This window comes from Coregonus lavaretus (assembly GCF_964263955.1).
Source record: "Coregonus lavaretus genome assembly, contig: HAP1_SCAFFOLD_2353, whole genome shotgun sequence".
Taxonomy (NCBI): domain Eukaryota; kingdom Metazoa; phylum Chordata; class Actinopteri; order Salmoniformes; family Salmonidae; genus Coregonus; species Coregonus lavaretus.
Genome location: NW_028163419.1, coordinates 48,769 through 72,107, shown reverse-complemented (window position 1 = coordinate 72,107; position 23,339 = coordinate 48,769). Strand labels below are relative to the sequence as shown.

Genomic DNA, 23,339 nt, shown 5'->3' with positions numbered 1-23,339 from the left:
CAATTAGTTGAGGAATGGAAAGCATGCTTTTGCTTTTATAGTAAATTTGACAAATTGCATCTGATTCTGTCAGTCTGTTTTTATGTGTTTCTGTAAAACGGTTATTATCCAACCTCCCAACCATGAGACTTTCATTCTAAGCAAATCACCCTATCTGAACATTTTTGCCTTAATACAATTAGGTTAATGTGATTTGGGGTAAAAAGAGAATAATCAGGGAGACAGACAACATTTTACAAAACGCACACACGCAGAAATGTGCATATACGCACGCACAGTCACACACACACACACACACACCAGTTGTGTCCACAGACCCGTCGTCCAGAGGCAGAGCTGTAATTTGTTTTAACATTAGAGTGTGGGTTAAAACAGCGATTCTTAACTAGGGAGTGTCTGATAAAAAATAAAAACAAACACTCCAGTCTGAACTTAAACAACTAAAACCAGGTAGAAAGTGTGTAGAAATCAGCAGAACTATTTGGTTGATTTTGCAGTCTCAAACCAGTGAGTTTAACATTCTTCATCAAGAATGTGCAAAATGGAATTATTGACAATGAAAAATGAGGGACTGTTGTTCCCTTGTCATATAATTAGAACATTTACTATCAATATAGCATTGTAAAAAAAATCCAGATTGCATTTTGGCCCAAAAATAAATAAATAAATAAATAATTCGGCATCTGAATATTGGATTGCGCCTGAGACAATCTGGTTCTATTTGGGTCCCGAGGCAAAACCAGTTGAGAACCACATTTGAATGGCTGGTGGCCAAACCTTTGGGATGGGCTTAGTACGACTTCTCACGCTTATGTCATTGACTGACACACGTTCACAGTGAGTGTATGCTTGCAGTCTCAAACACACAGTACATTTCTTCAATGACACTTCAAAGCAGGATAATCTTACACGGCAGTTGATGCTTTTACTACGGAAAATATTTATTTGTTTTAAGCAAAAACCAAAAAGGACTGAACCCATAAAGACAAAGATGGGTCCTGTGGAGGCAAAATGTGACTCTACAGTTTATATACAATAAACAAGAATAAAATGGACTCTTTGGGGACACAGTGAGTGGATTGACTGCAGGGTGCAGGCCAATGAAGAAAGCGCTTATGGTTCTATTCATCTGTGTGTATGTGTATGTGTGAGACAGTGTAGGTGGTAGAGACTATAACCTAGCAGAAACATCATCCTGGTTCATTACATGTCACAAGGCCACCATGGTGTTTGCTCCAGCAAGAAAGTAACTTAGTTCAGGAAACAACACATTCCCCACACACATTATCTGGTATAAAGTACTTTGTCATAATGCTGTATTATAAAGCTTGGTCGTCTCAACATACAACCATAGATTAACATCAGAGTAAAACAGTCAACATCGTTTTACTGACCTCACACATGTAGGCTGACGTTATTATGTTATTATTTATCTTTACAAAAATAGGATTTGCTACAAAGACCTTTGGCTTTTGATAGATAATCATATTTAAGGACAGTGTGATATTCTGAATTCATCCTGACAACATCAATATGGTCCTCTGTAGCTCATCTGGTAGAGCACGGCGCTTGTAACGCCAAGGTAGTGGGTTCGATCCCCGGGACCACCCATACACAAAAAAATAAAAAATAAATGTATGCACGCATGACTGTAAGTCGCTTTGGATAAAAGCATCTGCTAAATGGCATATTATTATTATTATCAATAGGAAACCAATATGGAAAGAAAAGAGCATTTTATATTATTACTGTGAAGACATCAGCAGGGTATTCAAAGAGCTACAGGGCCCACTCTCATAGCACCACCATCACATGAAGGGGAATATCACCATAGAAATACTGGAAAAAATACCACTCACTCAAATATAACAGAGCATAATGCCTAAAGCAAAGCATGTCATAACATATATAAAGAAGTAAAACAAATAAAGGCTAAATAAAAACAAAGTATGAACACAAAAATATATCAAAAGGTGGTGTACTATTGGAATGGAATAAAAACACAATATAAAAGAACAACTACATACGATAAAATAATAAAGATATCCAAAAAGATTCTATAAATACAGAGAGCCTCCGTCTCCTGCTCCTGCAGAGGGAAGGTCAAAGGTCAGGGGTGAGGGGTCAGAGGTAGACCCTATGATGTCTCATTGACTGTCCTCTCCAGCTCTATGATTTTACTGCTGTCGTTCCCCCTCTGCTCCAGAGACCTGAGACAGAAGAGAGACTAACAAATAAGAAACTACAGTACTACACTTTTACTGACATCAATACCCCAAATCCTGTCAAAAACAGTTTTTCTGTCTCATACAGTCTCTGATATCATCGCCTGCCAAAAGTGTGTGTGTGTGCGTGAGTATGAGTGTGTGTGTGTGTGTCTGTTACCTGTGCAGGTCTAATAGCAGGGGTTTCTGTGTATTCGTATCACTGCTGTTGCTGAAAGGTGGGCGTGTCTCAGCACTGTGTGACTCCTCTCCTTTCTGCTGCTTTTTCTCAGAGCGCCACACTGCCATGACAACCGTGGGCCTCTCCAATTGGTCAGGATAGTCCCCACCCAGACCCAGAAGGTGTGGCTCGTCCAGCCCTCTCTCCTCATAGGACAGCAGGCTCCTGGACTTCACTGTGAAGGATCACGGGTAAAAAACATAACCTATCTGACCACATCATGTCCACGAAGGAGAAGGGCATGTCATTGAGTACCATCTTAATCTTTTACATCTTTCTTTGTTGAAATGTCTTTTGGTTTTTAGGGACGGTATAATCCTTTGATATGATCAAGTCTCCTACTAATGCAATCCTACAACCCTGTAACCCTCTTAACAAGATTTACAAATGAAGTCTTATGAAATGGATTAAACATAAAACTAACCCTACCAACAGCAAACCTTGCTCTGTACACATACTACATTCAGATTGTTCTAGGGCGGACTGCCAGCAACACTAATACTGGGCTCTGTGGCAAACAGGCTGTGTGTGGGAGGGAGAAGAGCGGTAGGGGGAGCAAAGATCAATCATCATAAAATGGCTGCATTGCTGTTTAATCATACTAATGATAGTCCCTCTGAATGGGAAATAATGAAATTCAAGTGTACACTCTTCCAGGAGGCCAGGCCAAAACACTCCAAAGGTGTGTGTGTGTGTGTGTGTATGACTGGTAGGATTACAGAACACTGCTAGTCCCTCAGCACTCAGAGATTCAGAGCTAATGCCTCACACACACACACGTCAAAAATATCAGCATTAATCCGTGAAACATGAATGTGCAATGTATGACTGTGTGTGTGTGCGTGCGTGTGTGTACACAGCACCTGTAGTGGTGTAAGACTCCTGCATGGCCATGTCTCTGGAGAGGCCAGTCTCTGTGATGGAGGAGCAGGGACCCAGGCTGGGGTAGAAACTCCCTAGGAACATAGCGAAACACAGCACCACCACCTAGACACACACACACACACACACATCTAATATATGTCATTAGGCGCCACAGTCAAGCATTTAGATGAAAAGGACAAGATAGCCCACAACAGCTGACACACAGAGCATGCGGGAGTTATATAAAATGAAAAACAAAAGGTTATCCAATCAATATGAAACAAAAATGCTCGCGCACACACACACACACACACACACACACAACGCACACGCAAGCACAAACACACACAGGGCTGAGCGTTGTGTTGGGGAGTCTCACCATGAGGCAGGAGGAGGTCTGGGTGCCAGTGACTTTGCAGGAGCGGGGAACCTTCCCTGCCACCACTGCCTGCAGAGAGAGCAGCTGTTGTATTAGAGTCCTAGGAAGAGGGGACGAGGGGACGAGGGGAGAGGGAGAAGAAGGTAAAGATGGGGTCAGAGCTTAGTCATAGACTCACTCACAAACACACACACCCTGCTGAAGACAATACACACGCACTCATTCACACACACACACACACACACACACACACTTCACTGGGCTAACATATGACTTCACAGACAATGTAACAGTGTGTGCATTCGTGCACACACACATAAAAAAAAAATAACCTTAACGATCCGTTCGACTCAGTGAACTGTGTGCTAATTTTACAAGGTTGGATTAATAATGTAGGAAAGGATGAAGCACAAAACGTCCCCCAGAGCACTATGTAATGTATGTCTCTTACTTGTTGGTACACTCCAGATTCTCCACTTTCCTGCGCAGCTCGCTGTTCTCATTGGAGCAGTTCTCCACCCTGTGGACAAAGAGGGGAATTACAAGGTCAGTGACGGGTAGGCGTAATAAGTAGGGGAGACAATGCTTTGACAGCAGTTACTACTGTATGCCTGTAAAAGCACTTTGAGATTTGTGGATGAATTGTCATAATAAAGTCATTATCTATATCATTGATAATGCAGCTAATTAATTACCAAAGAAATAGAAAAATCCATTTGATTTCTAATTGAATGAGCACATCATGAAAGACTCACTTCTTCTCCAGGGCGTCCATGTACTCTTTCTTCTTTCTGCGGCTCTCTTGAGCAGAGATCTGAAAGAAAGGATGTCGAAATTACGCCAAGCTATGGCTCACGGAAGTGAGTACAGTGACATCAATGTATCAATTTGAAGTGTGTTATTACATTTCTGGCACAGGAGGAAATAGAAAGCGATATATATATATATATATATATATATATATATATATATATATATATATATATATATATATACACACAGTGGCTTGCGAAAGTATTCACCTCCCTTGGCATTTTTCCTATTTTGTTGCCTTACAACCAGGAATTAAAATTGCTATTTTTGGGGGTTTGTATCATTAGATTTATACAACATGCCTACCACTTTGAAGATGCAAAATATTTTTGATTGTGAATCAAACAAGAAATAAGACAAAAAAACAAAAAACTTGAGCGTGCATAACTATTCACCCCCCCCAAAGTCAATACTTTGTAGAGCCACCTCTTGCAGCAATTACAGCTGCAAGTCAATTGGGGTATGTCTCTGTAAGCTTGGCACATCTAGCCACTGGGATTTTGCCCATTATTCAAGGCAAAACTGCTCCAGCTCCTTCAAGTTGGATGGGTTCCGCTGGTGTACAGCAATCTTTAAGTCATACCACAGATTCTCAATTGGATTGAGGTCTGGGCTTTGACTTGGCCATTCCAATACATTTAAATGTTTCCCCTTAAACCACTCAAGCGTTTCTTTAGCAGTATGCTTAGGGTCATTGTCCTGCTGGAAGGTGAACCTCCGTCCCAGTCTCAAATCTCTGGATGACTGAAACAGGTTTCCCTCAAGAATTTCCCTGTATTTAGCGCCATCCATCATTCTTTCAATTCTGACCAGTTTCCCAGTCCCTGCCGATGAAAAACATCCCCACAGCATGATGCTGCCACCACCATGTAAAGCTGTCATCAAGGCAAAGGGTGGCTATTTGAAGAATCTCAAATATAAAATATATTTTTATTTGTTTAACACTTTTTTGGTTACTACATGATTCCATATGTGTTATGTAATAGTTTTGGTGTCTTCACTACTATTCTACAATGTAAAAAAATAGTAAAAATAAAGAAAAACCCTTGAATGAGTAGGTGTATCCAAACTTTTGACTGGTAGTGTGTCCAAACCTTCGGACACACCTACTCATTCAAGGGTTTTTCTTTATTTTGACTATGTTCTACATTGTAGAATAATAGTGAAGACATCAAAACTATTAAATAACACATATGGAATTCTTCCCACCTTGTTCTTTATCTTCCTACGTATCTTCTTCAGGGCTTTCTCCTCCGCCTTGGACAGGGGCAGCTTGGTGGGAACAGGGTAACCCTCGGCAACCAGGGTTCTCCTCTCTTCCTCTGTCAGCAGGAGAGGGCCAGAGCCCTGCAGCTTCTACAGGGGGAGGAGGAGGAGGGGGGAAGAGGAGAGAGGAGGTGTCATAAGAGCCCATCTGATAAACTGACATACTGTATCTTATTTCAGTGACTTCCCTGTATCTGTTATCTGAATAGTTCCATTGCTCATTCCTTCCGTTTCTTGAGGTTGTCACTGATCTGACCAGGTTGGATTGGTGAACACAATAGGGTAATAACCTTGCATTAACTTATCCAATCTCTCTCAGATCAGTAATTACCTGAAGGAAGGTAGGAATGATTCATATTATGCCAATAGGGTCCCTGTATCTTTTCAGTGAATCCCTGGTCCCAGTCTGTGTTGTACTTACGTGTGGGGCGGTGAGAAGAGGGGAGTTGGAGAGGGAGGAGGGTGTGCGCAGAGACACCTTGAGGCCAGCCTGAGAGGGCGAAGGGCTAAGGGGAGAGGAGGGGGTGGAGGGGCTCTGGGGGGTGCTGGCATGTACCGGGCTCTGACTGCCATCTGAGTCACTGCTGTGGGAGGAGGGAGGGGTGGGGGGCATCTGCAGAGACTCCAGACCTGGTGAGGGGAAACACACACACAGGTTACACACTTACAAACATCTCTAGAGATCATCAACACTAACATTTACAGACCTTACACATTGGATTGTACTTAATGTCATCATCATCCATCAGTGGCCAGAACGGGTCCTCAGAGCAGCACAACACTGATCTGCCTGCATAGTAACTATACTGAACAAAAATATAAATGCAACAACTTCAAAGATTTTACTGAGTTACAGTTCATATAAGGAAATCAGTCAAATTGAAATAAATTAATTAGCCCCTAATCTCTGGATTTCACATGACTGGGAATACAGATATGCATCTATTGGTCACAGATAACTTTTTTTTTTTTTAAGTAGGGGCGTGGATCAGAAAACCAGTCAGTATCTGGTGTGACCACCATTTGCCTCATGCAGCGCGACACATCTCCTTCGCATAGAGTTGATCAGCCTGTTGATTGTGGCCTGTGGAATGTTGTCCCACTCCTCTTCAATGGCTGTGTGAAGTTGCTGGATATTGGCAGGAACTGGAACATGCTGTCGTACACGGCGATCCAGAGCATCCCAAACACACTCAATAGGTAACTGTCTGGTGAATATGCAGGCAATGAACTGGGACATTTTCAGCTTCCAGGAATTGTGTACAGATCCTTGTGCATTATCATGTTGAAACATGAGGTGATGGCGGTGGATGAATGGCACGACAATGGGCCTCAGGATCTCATCACGGTCCATTAAAACTGCCATCAATAAAATGCAATTGTGTTCATTGTCCGTAGCTTATGCCTGCACATACCACAACCATGGGGCACTCTGTTCACAACGTTGACATCAGCAAACCGCTCGCCCACACAATGCCATACACATTGGTCTGCAGTTGTGAGGCCGGTTGGATGTACTGCCAAATTCTCTAAAACAACGTTGGAGGCATCTTATGGTAGAGAAATGAACATTCAGTTCTCTGGCAACAGCTCTGGTGGAAATTCCTGTAGTCAGCATGACAATTGCACGCTCCTTCAAAACTTGAGTCATCTGTGTTGTGTGACAAAACTGCACATTTTAGAGTGGCTTTTTATTGTCCCCAGCACAAGGTGCACCTGTGTAATGATCATGCTGTTTAATCAGCTTCTTGATATGCCACACCTGTCAGGTGGATGGATTATCTTGGCAAAGGAGAACTGCTCACTAACAGGGATTTAAACAAATTTGTGCACAACATTTTTGTGCGTATGGAACATTTCTGGGATCTTTAATTTCAGCTCATGAAACATGGGACCAACACTTTACATGTTGCATTTGTATTTTTTATAATATTTTGTACATACCTATACATTGTCAAATACTTAAAGTGTGCTTGATTTATCTTCAAAATGTATCTTCAAAATGTATGCACGTATGGATAAAAGCGTCTGCTAAATGGCATTTATTATATTATTTAATGAGGTGGAAAGAGTTAGCACAGTATTTGACACGTGTATTTGACCCAGGACTACATACAGAGAGGTTATGAGTAGTGTGACAGTACGATATGGTGTGTGTCAGGTCTCACCTTCAGGAGACAAGTTGAGGAACTGGTCCACCTCATGAGGCTCCAGTTTGATCTGGATCTCACCAACCTCTTTCACCTAGACAATCAGACAGCAGAAATAGCCGTTACACGTGTGCATACGTTTGTGTGTGTATTTTACATTTACATTTTAGTCGTTTAGCAGACACTCTTATCCAGAGCGACTTACAGGAGCAATTAGGGTTAAGTGCCTTGCTCAAGGGCACATCGACAGATTTTTCACCTAGTCGGCTCGGGGATTAGAACCAGCGACCTTTCGGTTACTGGCACAACGCTCTTAACCACTAAGCTACCTGCCGCACTATTTGTGAGTGCATGTGGGCCTGTCTGCATGTGCTGTGATTCTAGACGTCTCCTTACCTTGCTGGCCTTGCCCTGTGTGGCCGTCTGTGGGTTGGGCTTGGGGCTAGGGTCGGGTGGGTCGGGGGCCTCAGTGATGTGGCCCTCGGGTGCTAGGGAGAGGGTTAGGGTGGGCAGCAAGGCTGGAGGGTCACACAGCAGCACCTCCATCTGTTCCTCCTGCTCCACGGGCCAATCCTCACCGTCTGACTCTGATAGAGAGAAAGAGACACGACACATCAGCATCAACACTGTCACTTAGATACTGCATGTACTGTTTGAGTATTGTGCGGCACTGAATGTACATATCTCCACATATCTCTGTATTGCCACCCTCTTTTGTTATTGATACCATAGATAGCCTACACATTACAATACGGCATGTTATCTACAACTGTCACTGAGGCCCAAAACCCTCCCCTCTTTCCTCACTCTGTCCTCCCCCTCTCCTCGTTTCTCTCCCCCGCTCACCTGCATCACTCCCCTGCTCCCCAGGCAGATGTGAGAGGGGCGACTGGGGCCGGGAGTCCCCACACAGGGAGTAGGAGTGCTCCGCCTGGATGTGGGGCGGCAGCGGAGAGGACGGGGTAAAATCCTCCCCCTCATCCATGGCCTCTCCTTCCCGGCCGGACAGGAAGGGGTCGCTCAGCAGCTGGCCCAGTAAAGCATCCTGGGAAAAGTCATCCAGGAGGTCTGTGAAGTGCTGTAAGAGGGTGAGAGGGGGGAGGAGGGGAGAGAGATATGGATGTTAATGATAGACTGACAAAAGACATGCGAAACACAGACTTGAGGGTAAGAGCACAGACAGACACAGACATGATACCATCTAGTCGTCACACCGTCTAGTTATTACACCATATACATTTACATTTTAGTCATTTAGCAGACGCTCTTATCCAGAGCAACTTACAGTTAGTGAGTGCATACATTATTTATTAATATTATTTTATTTATTTTTCATACTGGCCCCCCGTGGGAATCGAACCCACAACCCTGGCGTTGCAAACGCCATGCTCTACCAACTGAGCTACATCCCTGCCGGCCATTCCCTCCCCTACCCTGGACGACGCTGGGCCAATTGTGCGCCGCCCCATGGGTCTCCCGGTCGCGGCCGGCTACGACAGAGCATGGATTCGAACCAGGATCTCTAGTCATTATTATTATACAAAATACCTGTATCTGTAGCTAGTCTGTAATTATTGCCTATAAAGCTCTTTAATGGCTATCAGCACTTGCCTTTGAGGAAAAGCCCCCAAGGCCAGCAAAAAACAGCCAATCATAGAGCTGTAAAATCCCCTCTCCTCCAGTGACAATAGAAGGCTGATATCGCTCCCACCAATCAGAGCGGCCGTATCTCATCCTCCCATCTCTCAATGTGGTGAGACGTTTTGAGTAAAGGCCAAGACTGACAACCATCTTCTCCACTTCTCCTTTCTTTCTTCCTTCCATCCCCCCTTCCTACCCTCAGAACACTCCTCCATGCACATTCCTTCCCATCTTCCTTTCTTGATGTGACCTGAAAACTCTCATCTCTCATCACTGCTTGGGACAGGTTATGACAGGCCTCTCAACCTCAGCTGTTCAGGTGCTCCAATTTCCTTTCCTATCTCTGCCTTCTGCTTTTTAGATTCCCTACCTCTATGTCATCATGAGGACCTTTGGGTCAAAGAACTGCACTCAATAAACTGAGGGAGCCTTCAATGTGTGTGACGGTACTGCACCCTGCAATTCAAAGTCATTATCAGATGTGTGTATACTACTGTTGAACTATCTACCTCTATACCTCCTCCTGCTTTTCAGGTACTGCACTTCTATACCACTCTCTTTAACATGACCTACCTAATAACGCCTATCAGCCAGCTGGAACAGTAATAATGGTCTGACTAGGCAATATTCTTTGTAGCTAATAGCTACATTGAAACAGCTTGCCAGCTAGCATCAACAGCAGTTCATCTTGTCTTCTGTGAATCAATTTTAGAATAAGGCTGTAAGGTGTCTGAATACTTCCCGAATGCACTGTATATCTCCACATCCTCCTATCCTATACCCCCACTACTGTCTATCTCCATAGACATATGGCGACAGTGTGTGTGTGTGTGTGTGTGTGTGCGTGTCAGAGAGTGAGGTGATGCAGTACAGTAGGGAACAGTGTTACTGTAGAGCTGAGGAAAGGGGAGGCGGGAGGGAGTGATGTTTCAATGTATTGCTCATTAACAAAGACCCACAGAGACAACAACCTCCTTATGAAACAAAGGCCTTTTTACTCACACAAAATAAAGGCAACCTCAACAACTTCCACTGCTGCTTAAATGGAAAACAGTAGTATTTAACTTAATGTTTAAAACTAATAAGAAGAACACCAGACATGTACGCATGTTATTAAAACGAATAGGCCTACAGATTTCACAGTCATGCTAAGAAGCATTAACCGTTCTGGTTGTATTGCAGTGTGATGGAAACCACTGAGTCAGCCAAACAGTTACATTATTGTCCTGATTCCACCCCAAGTTCAGTTCAATGGAAGTACATGCATAACTAATAACCTTCACCTGCTCTAGACTAGAGTTCTGTCTCCGGGCAGAACTCACAGACCTGAGCCAATAGGAGTCTCTAAACTGCTAGAGCAGGGGATAGGAAGCATCTGGAGAACGTGTCTTGATAGCATCTCAGAGAGTGGGCAGAGAAAACACTTCATGGATATAATTTAGTTGAAAAACAGAGAGCAACATTCAGAGGAAAAGGGTGGAATGACAAATAGGAAAAGGAAAGAGAACACCCCGGAGTGCACCCTGGAGAATGTGAAAGGAAGAAGGAGAGGGAGACGGAGAAAGAGAGAAAGAAAGAAAGAAAGAAAGAAAGAAAGAAAGAGCACAAGGAGAGAGGGAGCGCAAGGAGAGAAGGGTAGAGATGGCAGGAAGCCAGGCATGTGGGTTCAATTACAGTCTGATTCAGGCCAAGACAGAGAGACAGAGAGTGAGGGAGTGAGGGAGAAAGGAAAAGGGAGGCTGAGGGAGTGAGACAAAACTGACCACTCGCCATTGGAATGTTCTTTCCACTCTTTTTCCGCTACTGACATTTTGTCCAGCTAGAAGGGAACTCAATAGAAATGCTAGTCTGTCCAGAGGGCCTACTACAGCAGAGTCAGAGGGACCTCTTTAACCAACTCTACATGCTAAATATCCAGTTATTTACCCAGTTATACTCTAGTAGGTTTCCTATATGGCTCTACAGTATATACTCTAAGCCACCTCAGTCCTGTACACATTATTTAGGTACAAACAACCAATATACACATACAAACTACTGTATGACTCCAACTCTCCATAAGGAGTTCTGTGGGTATATATGAGTAGGAATTCAGATCCTTTCAGGCATGCCTCTCTGTAATTCTCTAACAGGCCTGGTGTGTGTGTGTGTGTGTGTGTGTGTGTGTGTGTGAGTGAGTGTGTTCAGCCAGTACGTTTATATTAACACACACAATAGGCCTTGCGTTAACAGTGTCTAAAAAGTGTCTCACTCCGCATCTGGCCTGTGTTTGGGTAGGGGAGAAGAGAGAGGGGTAGAGAGGGGAAGAGAGAGGGAGAGAGAGGAGGGGAGAGGGGAAGAGAGAGGAGGAGAGAGGGTTAGAGAGGGGGAAGGGGAAGAGAGGAGGGGAGAGGGGAGAGAGAGTATGGGAGAGGGGGAGAGAGGAAGAGAGAGGAGGGGAGAGGGGAAGAGAGAGGGGGGGATAGGGGAGAGAGAGGAGGGGAGAGGGTGAGAGAGGAGGAAGGAGAGGGGGAGAGAGGGGAGGGGAGAGAGAGGAGGGGAGAGGGGGGAGAGGAGGGGAGGGGGAGAGAGAGGAGGGGAGAGGGGGAGAGCGAGGGGGGGAGTGGGGGAGAGAGAGGAGACGAGAGGGGAAGAGAGAGGAGGGGAGAGGGGGAGAAGGGGAGAGAGAGGAGGGGAGAGGGGGGAAAAAGTTGTAAGAGAGGTGAGGTGAGGGGCGAAGGTTATAGAAGAGAGGTGAGGTAAGAGAGGGTGAGGATAAAGGAGAAAGGACTGCTGGCTACGTCACACCAAATCACTAACCAACAGACAACTATTTACAATCCTATCACTGACGCTCACGTCTCCTAGCAATAGAACAGCCGTCCCCAGCGATTGTCACACAGGAAACTCTGGACCCTAACCAGGACAACCACCGACAGACACACCACTATCCATCATGTTTGTCCCGTGTCATCATGTGTTGTGTGACAGTTATGGTTTGGTGTGATGATGATGATGATGATTATGGTGAGTAAACTGTTGGGTGTTGACTAGCTTCAGAAGAGGAGGAGGAAGAAGAGGAGGAGAAGGGAGGAGAGGAATGGAGCTCTGTCAGTCTTCTATGGTGTTGGAGGTCTCTAGGGAGAGGTTAGACTCTGTAGAGGCCTACTGAACCACAACCCTCTCTCTCTCTCTGTCATTACCTTGGCTATTCTGGGACATAAAAGGGAGGAGGGGGCTGGGGCAGTGGGGTTGTGGTGGTGTGTGAGGCCTAGTAGTGCAGGGGGATGTGGGTCATTGGGTTGGGCTGGGCTGGGCTCCCTCTGGTCCAGAGGTGCTCCTGATGCTCCTGATGGGAGAGAATGCCTCTTTGTCTCAGGCCTGGCACAGAGGAAGCTGGGGTTGGGGATCTGGGGAGGGGGTGAGGGAAGGGTGAGGTAATGGGAGAGAGGTGTTGTTAGGGGTGTTTGGGTGAGTGGCTGTAACCTGACTCTCTGAATCCTTCTCCAGCTGGTAGACGAATGGTTTCTGCAGAGACACACACACACATTGGACAGAGTAGGGCCTACAGGGCTACTGTTGAAGTCGAGGGGGATGAGAAAAGTTCGAAATAATTTCTGTGGTGGTCTGTAATTTCTGACCCCTCAGGGCATAAGTGTGTGTGTTTGTGTGTGTTTAGGCAAAGAGAGGAAGTCAGTCAAGCATGGGGGAAGGGAAGAGGCGGAATTGATGATGCAATACCTTCCCCCGAAAAACATAAACCAGATGTGCACCGATAGAGGAAGAAATGACTCTCACACACACACAACCCACACACAAACACTGCCCACATGGGCCCAAGGGTCATCTCCCTCCTGTGTGTGTGCATGAGGCTGTACCTTGCCCTGGACTCTTCCTTGTGTACTGACTCACTGATAATGACACACACACACACACACACACACACACACACACACACACACACAGAGACACACGGCACATGTGCATTTGCTTTGGATGCCTTCCATGTGCAACCTAGTCATGTAGCATTAGTCATTGCATCATAGCCAGCACGTCCCCGCTAACTCTAACCCCTAAGACTGATGGCTCAGATAGCAGGAAGGACAGAGTGTCTTCAACAGATGATCAACTCAAAACAACAATGATAAAGACTGAGGCCCTGTTCTGACTGTTGTAGTTGGCTGATATTGGCGTTATTCCCAGCAGGGATGAACACACTCCAGGCCTGGAGCTCCAGCTGTATCTGGGGGTTATCACGGGCTGACGGCAGGACAGAGGCCCAGAAACAGGGCTCAGACCGGGGGTTTGGTGGGGTTTCAGACTGGAGAAACCAACTGAAGTCAGGGTTGTGTTCCTATCCTTTGGACCAATGCAATGCTACGATCCAATCCCATGGTCAGGCTCCATGGAAACAGGATCGGGAGAGATTCTTTTTTTTTTTGCAGTATTTTTTGCAGTATTCTTCACATTTCAAAAGTTTGTGAACATTCGTTTCAACTAAACACGACTGCTATGTGACCCAGTTATCCCCTCTGGGCAGGGTGAAGGGTCAGAATGACCGATGAGACCCGCTGATTGGATAGGATTAGGTGGAGGAGAGGGGGAGGGGTTTGTCTGTAATTCCAGGATACTACTACCAGTGTGTGTGATGTTTAACCAGTGTGATGTGTTCACTCTCTACACACTGTGTGTTTCAGAAGATAATCACTAGAAGCAGTCGTGTGAACTGAGAAGGGGAAACTACTGCATGACAAAGGACATGGCTAAATTACATTACTAAAGGGTACATTCACACCACAGGTGGCTGGTGGCACCTTAATTGAAATGCTGGAACGGAATCTATGGAATGGCATCCAACACATCAAACGCGTGGCTTCCATGTGTTTGATACCATTCCATTCACTCCATTCCATCAATTAGTATGAGCCGTCCCCCCCCCCCTCACCGCCTCCTGTGATTGACACCCTATTGCCCATCTAGTGCACTACTTTTGAAAAGCAGTTCAATTTATGGGAAAGTGTGTATCCTATGTGGTTGGGGAGGGCAGTTGGATCTGAAAAATAAGACTACAAAGTAGCAAAACAAGTAGATGAAAGTAGTCAAAATAGAATTTGTTGTTGTGGAACTTGAGATAATCTAAATGACTGAACATTGAGCTCATGAGTTGAACATCCTCGGGGTCAGAGTTCAGACAGTGACTCACTGTGTTATCAGACACACACACACACACGACTGACAGTCAAGATCCGAGATGGAAAGAGGGAGGGAAGAAGGGAGAGACAGAGACAGAGACAGAGACAGAGACAGAGACAGAGACAGAGACAGAGACAGAGACAGAGACAGAGAGAGAGGCAGAGAGACAAGAGGCTGGAAGATGACTAGTCTCTCGTTTTCTATTTCCCACTCTTTCTCTTCCTGTCTCCCATGGTTTCCTACCAAGGCAGCTTAAATCGAGTCCAGAACTCACACACCCCGCTTCAGTGACATTTCACTTTTTCCAGGCCTGCTCTGACACAGTGACCGGGTATGCAGTCACTCTGCCCCAATGACATCCTTCAACTGTTGATCAAGCGTTCTCTCTGTGTGAGTGTAGTGGGTTTGGTTAAATTGAGTCACAGTCCCCTTCAGCACGGGCTTGCAGTGAAAGGCTTACAAGCTTGCTGAGGTAAACAACTTGTTTAATCGTGCACTTATTAGGTTAGGTTTTGAAAGCACTCAATACATGTCTCTCTGGATAACATTGTCTAATTGGAAAATGATGTCAATGTAAAAATGCAGGGAGAGAGAAGGTTCAGAGGTGAAGGAGCTTTGTCTTTAGACTATGGGGCAGGAGCAGGCATGCTCACCCTGACTGTCCCTTCCCCCACCCTGCCTCTGAGGGAAGAGAGGAGGAAAAGTGGGTATAGAGGAGGAGAGATAGAGGAAGGAGTTGGTTATAGGGTTAAAAAGGGAGCAGGTGAGAGAGATGAAAGGGACAGAGGACATGGAGTTAACACTTGTGAACAGCCCAGGAAATGGGCTCCAAGTGAAAAAACGACTATTAAAACACAAACTACAGAGCCCTGACAAATGTCTGCTTCTATCCTAAACAGCTTGTTCTAAATTCTTCAGGGAATGTAGGGCTACACAGATATCAGTGGTAAGACGACACAGAGAGCAGGGAAATATGAGTAGAGAGTCACTGGATCATGTTGTAGAACTCTTGATTACTAGGCCAAACTCTCCCCTTTTAGGGCTGGGACACCATGACCTACTCTAAAGAGAAACATAGCCAACACCCAGTACACCACACCAGAGAGAGAAGAGAGCAAGAGAACGAGAGAGCGAGAGAGAGATGGTACCAGTTAACAGCTAACCAGGGCCTCAAGCGAGGGAAAGAAAGAAAGGGTGAGTGTAAATGTAGCTGTGCTGTAGAGCGTGGAAGCTAAGCTTGCTGCTGTGGGTTAAGAGTAATGACCCCTCTCACACACACTAATTACAACATTACAGTAACTATGAATGTCTGGCTTCAGAACAGAAGAAAAGCTAAATGGAGTATGGAGGAAGACTTCACAGTGGAAGGGTTGGAGACACTCTGGTCAAAAGTAGTGCACTATAAAAAGGAAAAAAGGGTGCCATTTCCAAAGCAGACATGGTTAAAGAGCAGCCATTGCCATGGTTACATGACAGGAAGTTGAGTAGGGTACAGGTACCTTCCAGTACCAAGGATGGTTTCTCTTCAATAAGGATTTATGAAGTGTGAGGAAGAGGCACGCAACACAACACCATAACCAGGAAGGAGAATACCGCTGAAAAATGAGGTGTCATTGTTTGAGTTTTCCAAATATTTCCTTTTGTCTGAAGAACCAGAATGTCCAGTACAGCTTATTTAAGTGATAATACCAGAGAAGCCGGTGTTTGGAGGATATATTGGCATGGGTGTTGTTATACATTGGCAAACTGTGCCAATATCACTTTTATACAATGGGTTACCAACATATATTCAAATAATGATTTACATATTTTCATTAAAAACTGTATTTTGATTAATTTATTCATACTATTTCAACCTTCCACAAGATATAGTATGAAAATGTATGCACTCACTAACTGTAAGTCGCTCTGGATAAGATCTAAGGTTGCTACCCAAGCCGGCTGGTCGTTCGTTCTATCGGTTCGGTTGCCAGAGACTTGACCCCGTCGTTAAGTATTTTTGTTCTCTATCTATGGACGCAACGCAACCCAGTCGTTCGTTCTAAATGTTCCATTGCCTGGCTGGGAATGTTCTTATCCCTTGCTTGCTAGCTAACCAACTATGGCTAACTTACAGTCACGTCAAACAGTGCAGCCAGAATAGCAGCAAAGTAGCTGCATTTGCATTTAAGCGGTTTTCTAGAGACATTTATTTGGATACATCCATAACAATGACCTAATGATGCGCGATTTTGCCTGGCATAGAAAATGTGCTCTCTCGTCAGGACACTTGTTCAGAGGAGCTAACCAACAACACAGCTAACACAATCACTTCAAACTGAAGCTGGAAAGACAGCAAAATAGCTGCACTTTGTTTCGTTTGACCTGTTTTCTATTGATAGTTCATTGTATATATCCATAAAAATGATGCTGATTCATGATTTCGACTGGCTGAGAAAAGCTGTCTGCCTGTCTGTCTCGTCCTGACTCCCGACACGTTCATTACTATGGGACAGCTGGAGATCGAATTTCAATATTGAAACAATGTTGCAAATCTCCGCTGTTGAAAACTAAATGTTAGTCTAAAAGAAATGTGAGATAATGTCTAGATGCTTTTTATAGTGGAGATCAAGTTTATAAATTGCCTGGCTGGGCTGATGAGACAGTGGATTACACAGTCAGATGGAACAGAGTAAATAGGCATTTTAACGTCATAGATTTAGCCGGCGGTAACTTGTGGAATAGACACTGGCTGGAATGCAGTTTTAACCAATCAGCATTCAGGATTAGAACCACCCGTTGTATAAAACAGAATAGCAACATGACATGAATGATACTGTATCTAAATATCTGCTGGAGATAAATATGATTTGTTCCTGATCACAAAGCCTATACCTGGGAGGACTGACTGACAGTGACATGCAGAGGGAGGGAAGAAAGGACTGTGGCACGACAGAAACACACCTACATATAAACACATGCACAGGGGTAGGGCTGGAACGGGTACAAACATACAAATACCACACACGTCAAAGCACATTATCATCACAGCCATCACAGAAAAAGCTGAATAACAGGCTGTCTAATATATGCAAAGGACACTGTACTTTACACACTCCCTTTCATATGAATGTTTCACACACACACTGAAAAACAGCACCAAATCAGTGCACGTCCTCTCCCACAGAAATGATCCTATCCTGAAATGAAGGAGTTGAGTGCGTGAGTGAAGGCAGTGAGTGAATGTGGCCTTGTATGTGAGTGTGTATGTGTGCGAATGCGTTCACGCATGTGTGCCGTGTGTGTGTCCCAGACTGTGACCCTCTCTCCCAGCAGACATCACACAGACGGCCCTTTCAGCCAGAGAGAGAGAGAAGAGAAAGAAGAGAGAGAGAAGAGAAGAGAGAAAGAAGAGAGAGAAAGAAGAGAAGAGAGAGAGAGAAAGGAGAGAGAGAAAGGAGAGAGAGAAAGAAGAGAGAGAAAGAAGAGAAAGAGAGAGAAGAGAGAGAGAGTCGGTCTGTTATGAGGGTCCACACAGGATCAGGCTGCCCTGCCCCAGTGGAGAACAGGCATCACTCTGTACACTCACACAGCATGAGAGAGCCCGCTCTGTTTGACTAGCAGGGTGTGCATGTGTGTGCGTGCTTCCTTCACAGGCATGTCCAACCTGCACATACAGTACTGAGAGAGAGAGAAAGAGGGCTCTATTAAAGTAAGACTGTCAACCTTACCCTCTATCTATCCCCTCCTAATACATCTCTGAGTTGATTGATGCACTGCACTGTACGTCCTCTGTTGATCAACTTTCTCAGCGAGACAATATTTGCATGACACCACAGGGGAGGTTTCAGTAACCTGTGGTGGGATAACCAAACCTGCATGTCAGGGTGATCCTGCTCCCTCTGGCTTCACTACACTCAACTCAGATCAGTTTAAACCAGTCATAGTGTTTCCACTGAACACTCCTAGACATAATGGTATATTATTTTGTCCACATGTTAATATATTACACAAAACATATCATCGATAAAGTATTGTTACTATTCAGACACAGAGGTACAATCTGTCCATTCATCCATTCAGGCCTCTCTCTGCTCCCTGACACCCCCTGTAGCTCTCTCTCTCACTCTTACTAAATATGAACAAACACAGAGGCATACCTGGCGGGTGGAAGACATGTTGGTTTTGGGCACATAGACCTTCTCCTGTGGGCGGCCGGTGGCTTCAGATTTATGAACCTTAGACCTGGGACTTCCTGTCATCAGAGGGCCTAGGCAGGGTGAGTTGAACTAGCAGAGCTGTTAATAGGCTTTCCATAGCTAATCACTACTATGACCTCACTGACTCAGTCGTGATAGGCTCATTCACCAAAGACGCCTTCTCTGTTCTCTTCAGTAGCTCTAACAGTACAGTCTGCGTCTCCATCATACACCCTTAGGAAAAAAGGTTCTATCTAGATCCTAAAAGGGTTCTTCGGCTGTCCCCATAGGAGAACCCTTTGAAGAACCATTTTTGGTTCCAGTTAGAAGCCTTCTGGCTCCAGGTAGAACCCTTTTGGGTTCTATGTAGAACCCTTTCCACAGAGTTCTACATGGAACCAAAAAGGGTTCTACCTGGAACCATAAAAGGTTATCCTATGGGGACAACTGAAGAACCCTTTTGGAACCCTTTTTTCTAAGAGTGTAGCGATAAAACAATGTTCTCACTAGAGTTCTATCTCTACGGACTGCACAATGGCTCGATCTGTCGCTAGGCAGATTCAGGGCCAAGACTCCATAGACAAGACAACTCTGGAATTTCATCATCATCAACAAAAACTGTGCCTTACAAGGCTGCAAAACAGCCATAAATACCCTTTGGTCCAACCCATACAGAGAGAGATGTGCAGGGCTGATAGCATGATCGTGATAGTGTGTGAGAGAGGGTGCATGGTTAGCATATTTACTACTAATAAAGTCATAAAAGTGGAGAATTTAAGTTCCACAGAGAGAGATGTGAAAGAACGGTGAGGAAAACAATTGGAACCTCACTTCAACTTCTATAATACCACGATGTACGCAGGAAAATACACACATGGATGATAATGACAGAGTATTATAAACCCATAGATTTATGAGGAGGTCCTAGAGAGTTCCTACTTTGATCGTCACACAAGACTGCTACTTGATTAGTTAATATATAACGTGGGTAGGCTGTATGGAAAATATAAATGACGTTTGTACATAAACAGGAGAAGATAAATAATGTCTGGAAAATGTATCATAGAAACAAAGCAATCTTGCAGCTGTCTGATAAGAGATAGGCTAAACAATTGGATTTGGCGAATAAGACAAAAACAGGCCACAGGTGCCTGATAACGAACAACAACGTATTCTAGACGTTTGCGAAAACCGCACTGTAGTGCTTCCGAAATATTTGGCCAGAGATACATTTTCTCTGAGAACTCTGTAAGTGAAAACCATATCAGTGTCTGTCATGAAGTCTAAATGAGCTTTTCTGCCTAAGTCTGCCAACAGTCCTTCCTACATGCTGCCTTTGCTACTGTAAGTGTTAGTATCATGCTGTTGTTTTTCTAAGGCCTGATCGGCCCTGGGTACATAAAACAAATATATTATAGAAATAACAGCTGATAGTCAGTCTGAAGGACAGTTGTTGTGGAGCGGAGATGTTATGACTCCACCTTAAAACACTAGTTGTGTTATAGTGTTAAGAAACAAGAGTAATGTAGAACTGCATGAGGCATGAGTAGTGGAGAGGGCACCGTACAAATAGAATTAGTCCGGGATTCAATCAGATCGTGGTTTGTCAGCAATGTGACATTTTAAAGGTAATTTCTGATTGAGCTGACACATGCAGCGTTTACTGTGCATACAGTCTCCTCAACGTGGGAACATTGCCTTTAAAGGGTGCATTGCAGACAAGACGCGATTGGATTGAATTCCAGCCTTACTCATCTATAGAAATAGAATTACATAAAATGACTCATTCTATTTCAATGTAAAGCACAGACGTCTGTTCAACGCCCAGTCTTGATAACATTGATTCAACCATGATTTGTTTATGCCCAGTGGGAGGGAGATGCAGAGAGATGTGCCCTCCTCACTGATGGGAGATCCAGACGGTGATCTCAGAGTTTACACATACACACGCACCAATCAGTAACAGGGGAGGTGAGAGCTCTGCTCTGCAGCTGAGAACAGTTTGCATTGTTGTGAGAAATGCAATGTCAACAAACCCCAGGGAGAGAAAGTGAGTGTGTGTGTAGGCTTCAAACCCAACCCAAGGAATGGAGAGGGGGGCATGGGAGACTTGAACAAAGACACTGCTCTGTTCTCATGCCATCTGAGAATATCAACCTTTCCTCCACACACACACAGCCTGCTACTCTCTCACAGAGGCTGTACAGTTTCTCCTCACATAGCCTGGGATTTACTATTCACACAGGCTGTATAGTTCTGCAGGTCTATGGACACAGTTCCCTGCTGTGGGTTAAGAACAATGGCTTTGCTGAGGGCACAACACTGGTGCATGTTATAGTGAAATGTGTGTTCTGGAGTTAGAGAACATGGGAACTGGGAAGGTGTAGATGGCAGAAGGGATGACTTGGTCCAATACACATAAATAACACCAGCATGGTGTGGATTCACTGTGGTTTTAAGTTTCCAGCTAGTATCCCTAATCTAGGGCATTGGAAGAAGACACACTAAATCGATACAACCGAGAAAGTCTCAGACTAGTATAAGTGTCTGGTTCCCATCCTCTGAGCCAGCTGGATCCTTCATTCACGCTGTCACCCCAAACCGAATAATTGATAAATTAGCCCATCGACCTACCTCACTCGTTGGGTGGCTGTGTAGGGCAATAAATAGGCTAATCATAGTTTGCATTGCAAAAAGCACTGACTCAATTTAAATTCCAAACAAAATAAAAACTATTGATGGATGAATTTGATGGAAGGCATATTTTCACTCCCAGCCAAGTGAAACCTTAAGAACCTTGGTATGGTATTCAATAATAATAGAAGTGCTATTGACAAGTGTGGCAGTGCAATAAATGGTTCGTAGTGTATATATTTGCCTATCTATAACTTACTGTGCTGTATAAGACATGTTCGTTTTCTCCAGGCTCCGACAGCTCGCTGAGATTCCTATCCCAGTGTAAAAAGGACTCAGTACTGTCCAATATTTCCATCCTTGGCGATGCGACCGCACTGATTCACAATGTGTCGTTAGATGTCAGTTCCCTTGATGATGATACTTTGCAAATACACTCCTTCACACACTTTGCAACGATAAACCGCAGAATGTTACTTTTTACACTCAGTCCACGCAGTTGATTTAGCTCCAACGCTGTAATATACGCAGTAGTGCTGCCAACAAAGCAGTTGTCTCCCAATGACAATATTAAAGGAGGAAAATAGAGTTAGAGGAAGGCTGCCCCGTGTTGGTTCTTGTTTATTTTCTTGGCAGAGTTCTATGGACTTTTTCCTCCTCTTTTTCCTTGATGCAGTTTTCTACCCAACGCCCGAACAGCCAGACAGGCAGGAATGTGAGTGGGGGCGGGGACATGGGCGGGACGGGAGTAGCGACATATAATCAGACTAAAACACTGCAGTATTTGCGTTAAATATCCGTAGGTTGTGTCAAGATAAAGGGTAACATACAATGCAATGGATATACATTTAGCGCAACACCTACAATGTATGAAGACAATGTTCACATGAAACTTTGCAATAATTTCGGTCAGAAATTTGACAATTTTCCATTTCCACACTGAGAAGGCCCCGCTCCTGTCCATCTGCATCATACCAATCAAACGAGTCATTATGTTCTGACCGTCTGTGACAGACAGGGTCTGCGATCAATCCAAAGCCTTTGAGCCCGAGTCTTTGATTGACAAGAGAATAAGCCAATTCAATAATATTAACATACTTTATGTAACAAATCAGAGAAAGACAATAATTATTCCTTCTATACACTGCCTCCAAGGAATGCAAATCAACCAATCAAGTTAAAGCTTGAGAAAATAAGTGCTCGAATAACCACTTTCTGCTGCAATAACTTCACTTTTTCTGCAACTCCAGTGGTCTGCCAATGAACAGGTCAAAGAGGACATTCTGCTAAGAAACTCACATAACATGAAATATATTCCACTAATGTGTGGATATTGAATTTAAGAGAGAGGCAAAAGTTCTGGGAAAAAAATGTATATTTCTATTCTCTCTATACACCAAGTCACTTGGCTCTGTCATATCCTCACATGGTCTCTCCTACCATTGCTACGCAGACGACACACAATAAATTGTCTCCTTTCCCCTTCTGATAACCAGGTGGCGAACCGCATCTCTGCATGTCTGGTAGACATATCAGTGTGGATGTCAGATCACCACCTCAAGCTGAACCTCGGCAAGATGGAGCTGCTCTTCCTCCCGGGGAAGGCCTGCCCGCTCCATGATCTCGCCATCACGGTTGACAACTCCATTGTGTCCTCCTCCCAGAGTGCAAATAACCTTGGTGTGACCCTGGACAACACCCTGTCGTTCTCCGCTAACATCAAAGCGGTGACCCAATCCTGCAGGTTCATGCTCTATAACATTCGCAGAGTACGACCCTACTTTACACAGAAAGCGG

The 23,339-nt window shown here is 44.5% G+C and overlaps 1 protein-coding gene across 2 annotated transcripts; it reads right to left on the bottom strand.

The window, feature by feature from the left end:
* Window positions 1-916: 916 nt before the first annotated feature.
* creb3l2 (cAMP responsive element binding protein 3-like 2) lies at window positions 917-22,239 on the bottom strand. 2 transcript variants are annotated; one of them, XM_084193021.1, is made up of 12 exons: window positions 21,802-22,239; window positions 8,764-8,995; window positions 8,314-8,504; window positions 7,936-8,011; window positions 6,189-6,397; window positions 5,711-5,857; window positions 4,444-4,502; window positions 4,140-4,208; window positions 3,689-3,788; window positions 3,309-3,432; window positions 2,386-2,620; window positions 917-2,210 (listed from the first exon to the last, which is right to left on the bottom strand). In XM_084193021.1, the coding sequence occupies exons 1-12, from the start codon at window positions 21,898-21,900 to the stop codon at window positions 2,138-2,140; spliced, it is 1,614 nt and encodes a 537-aa protein (XP_084049147.1). In that variant the 5' UTR covers window positions 21,901-22,239; the 3' UTR covers window positions 917-2,137. The 2 variants fall into 2 exon arrangements, with proteins under 2 accessions (XP_084049147.1, XP_084049146.1); XM_084193020.1 differs by lacking the exon at window positions 21,802-22,239 and adding an exon at window positions 18,870-19,016.
* Between the last annotated feature and the right edge of the window lie 1,100 nt (window positions 22,240-23,339).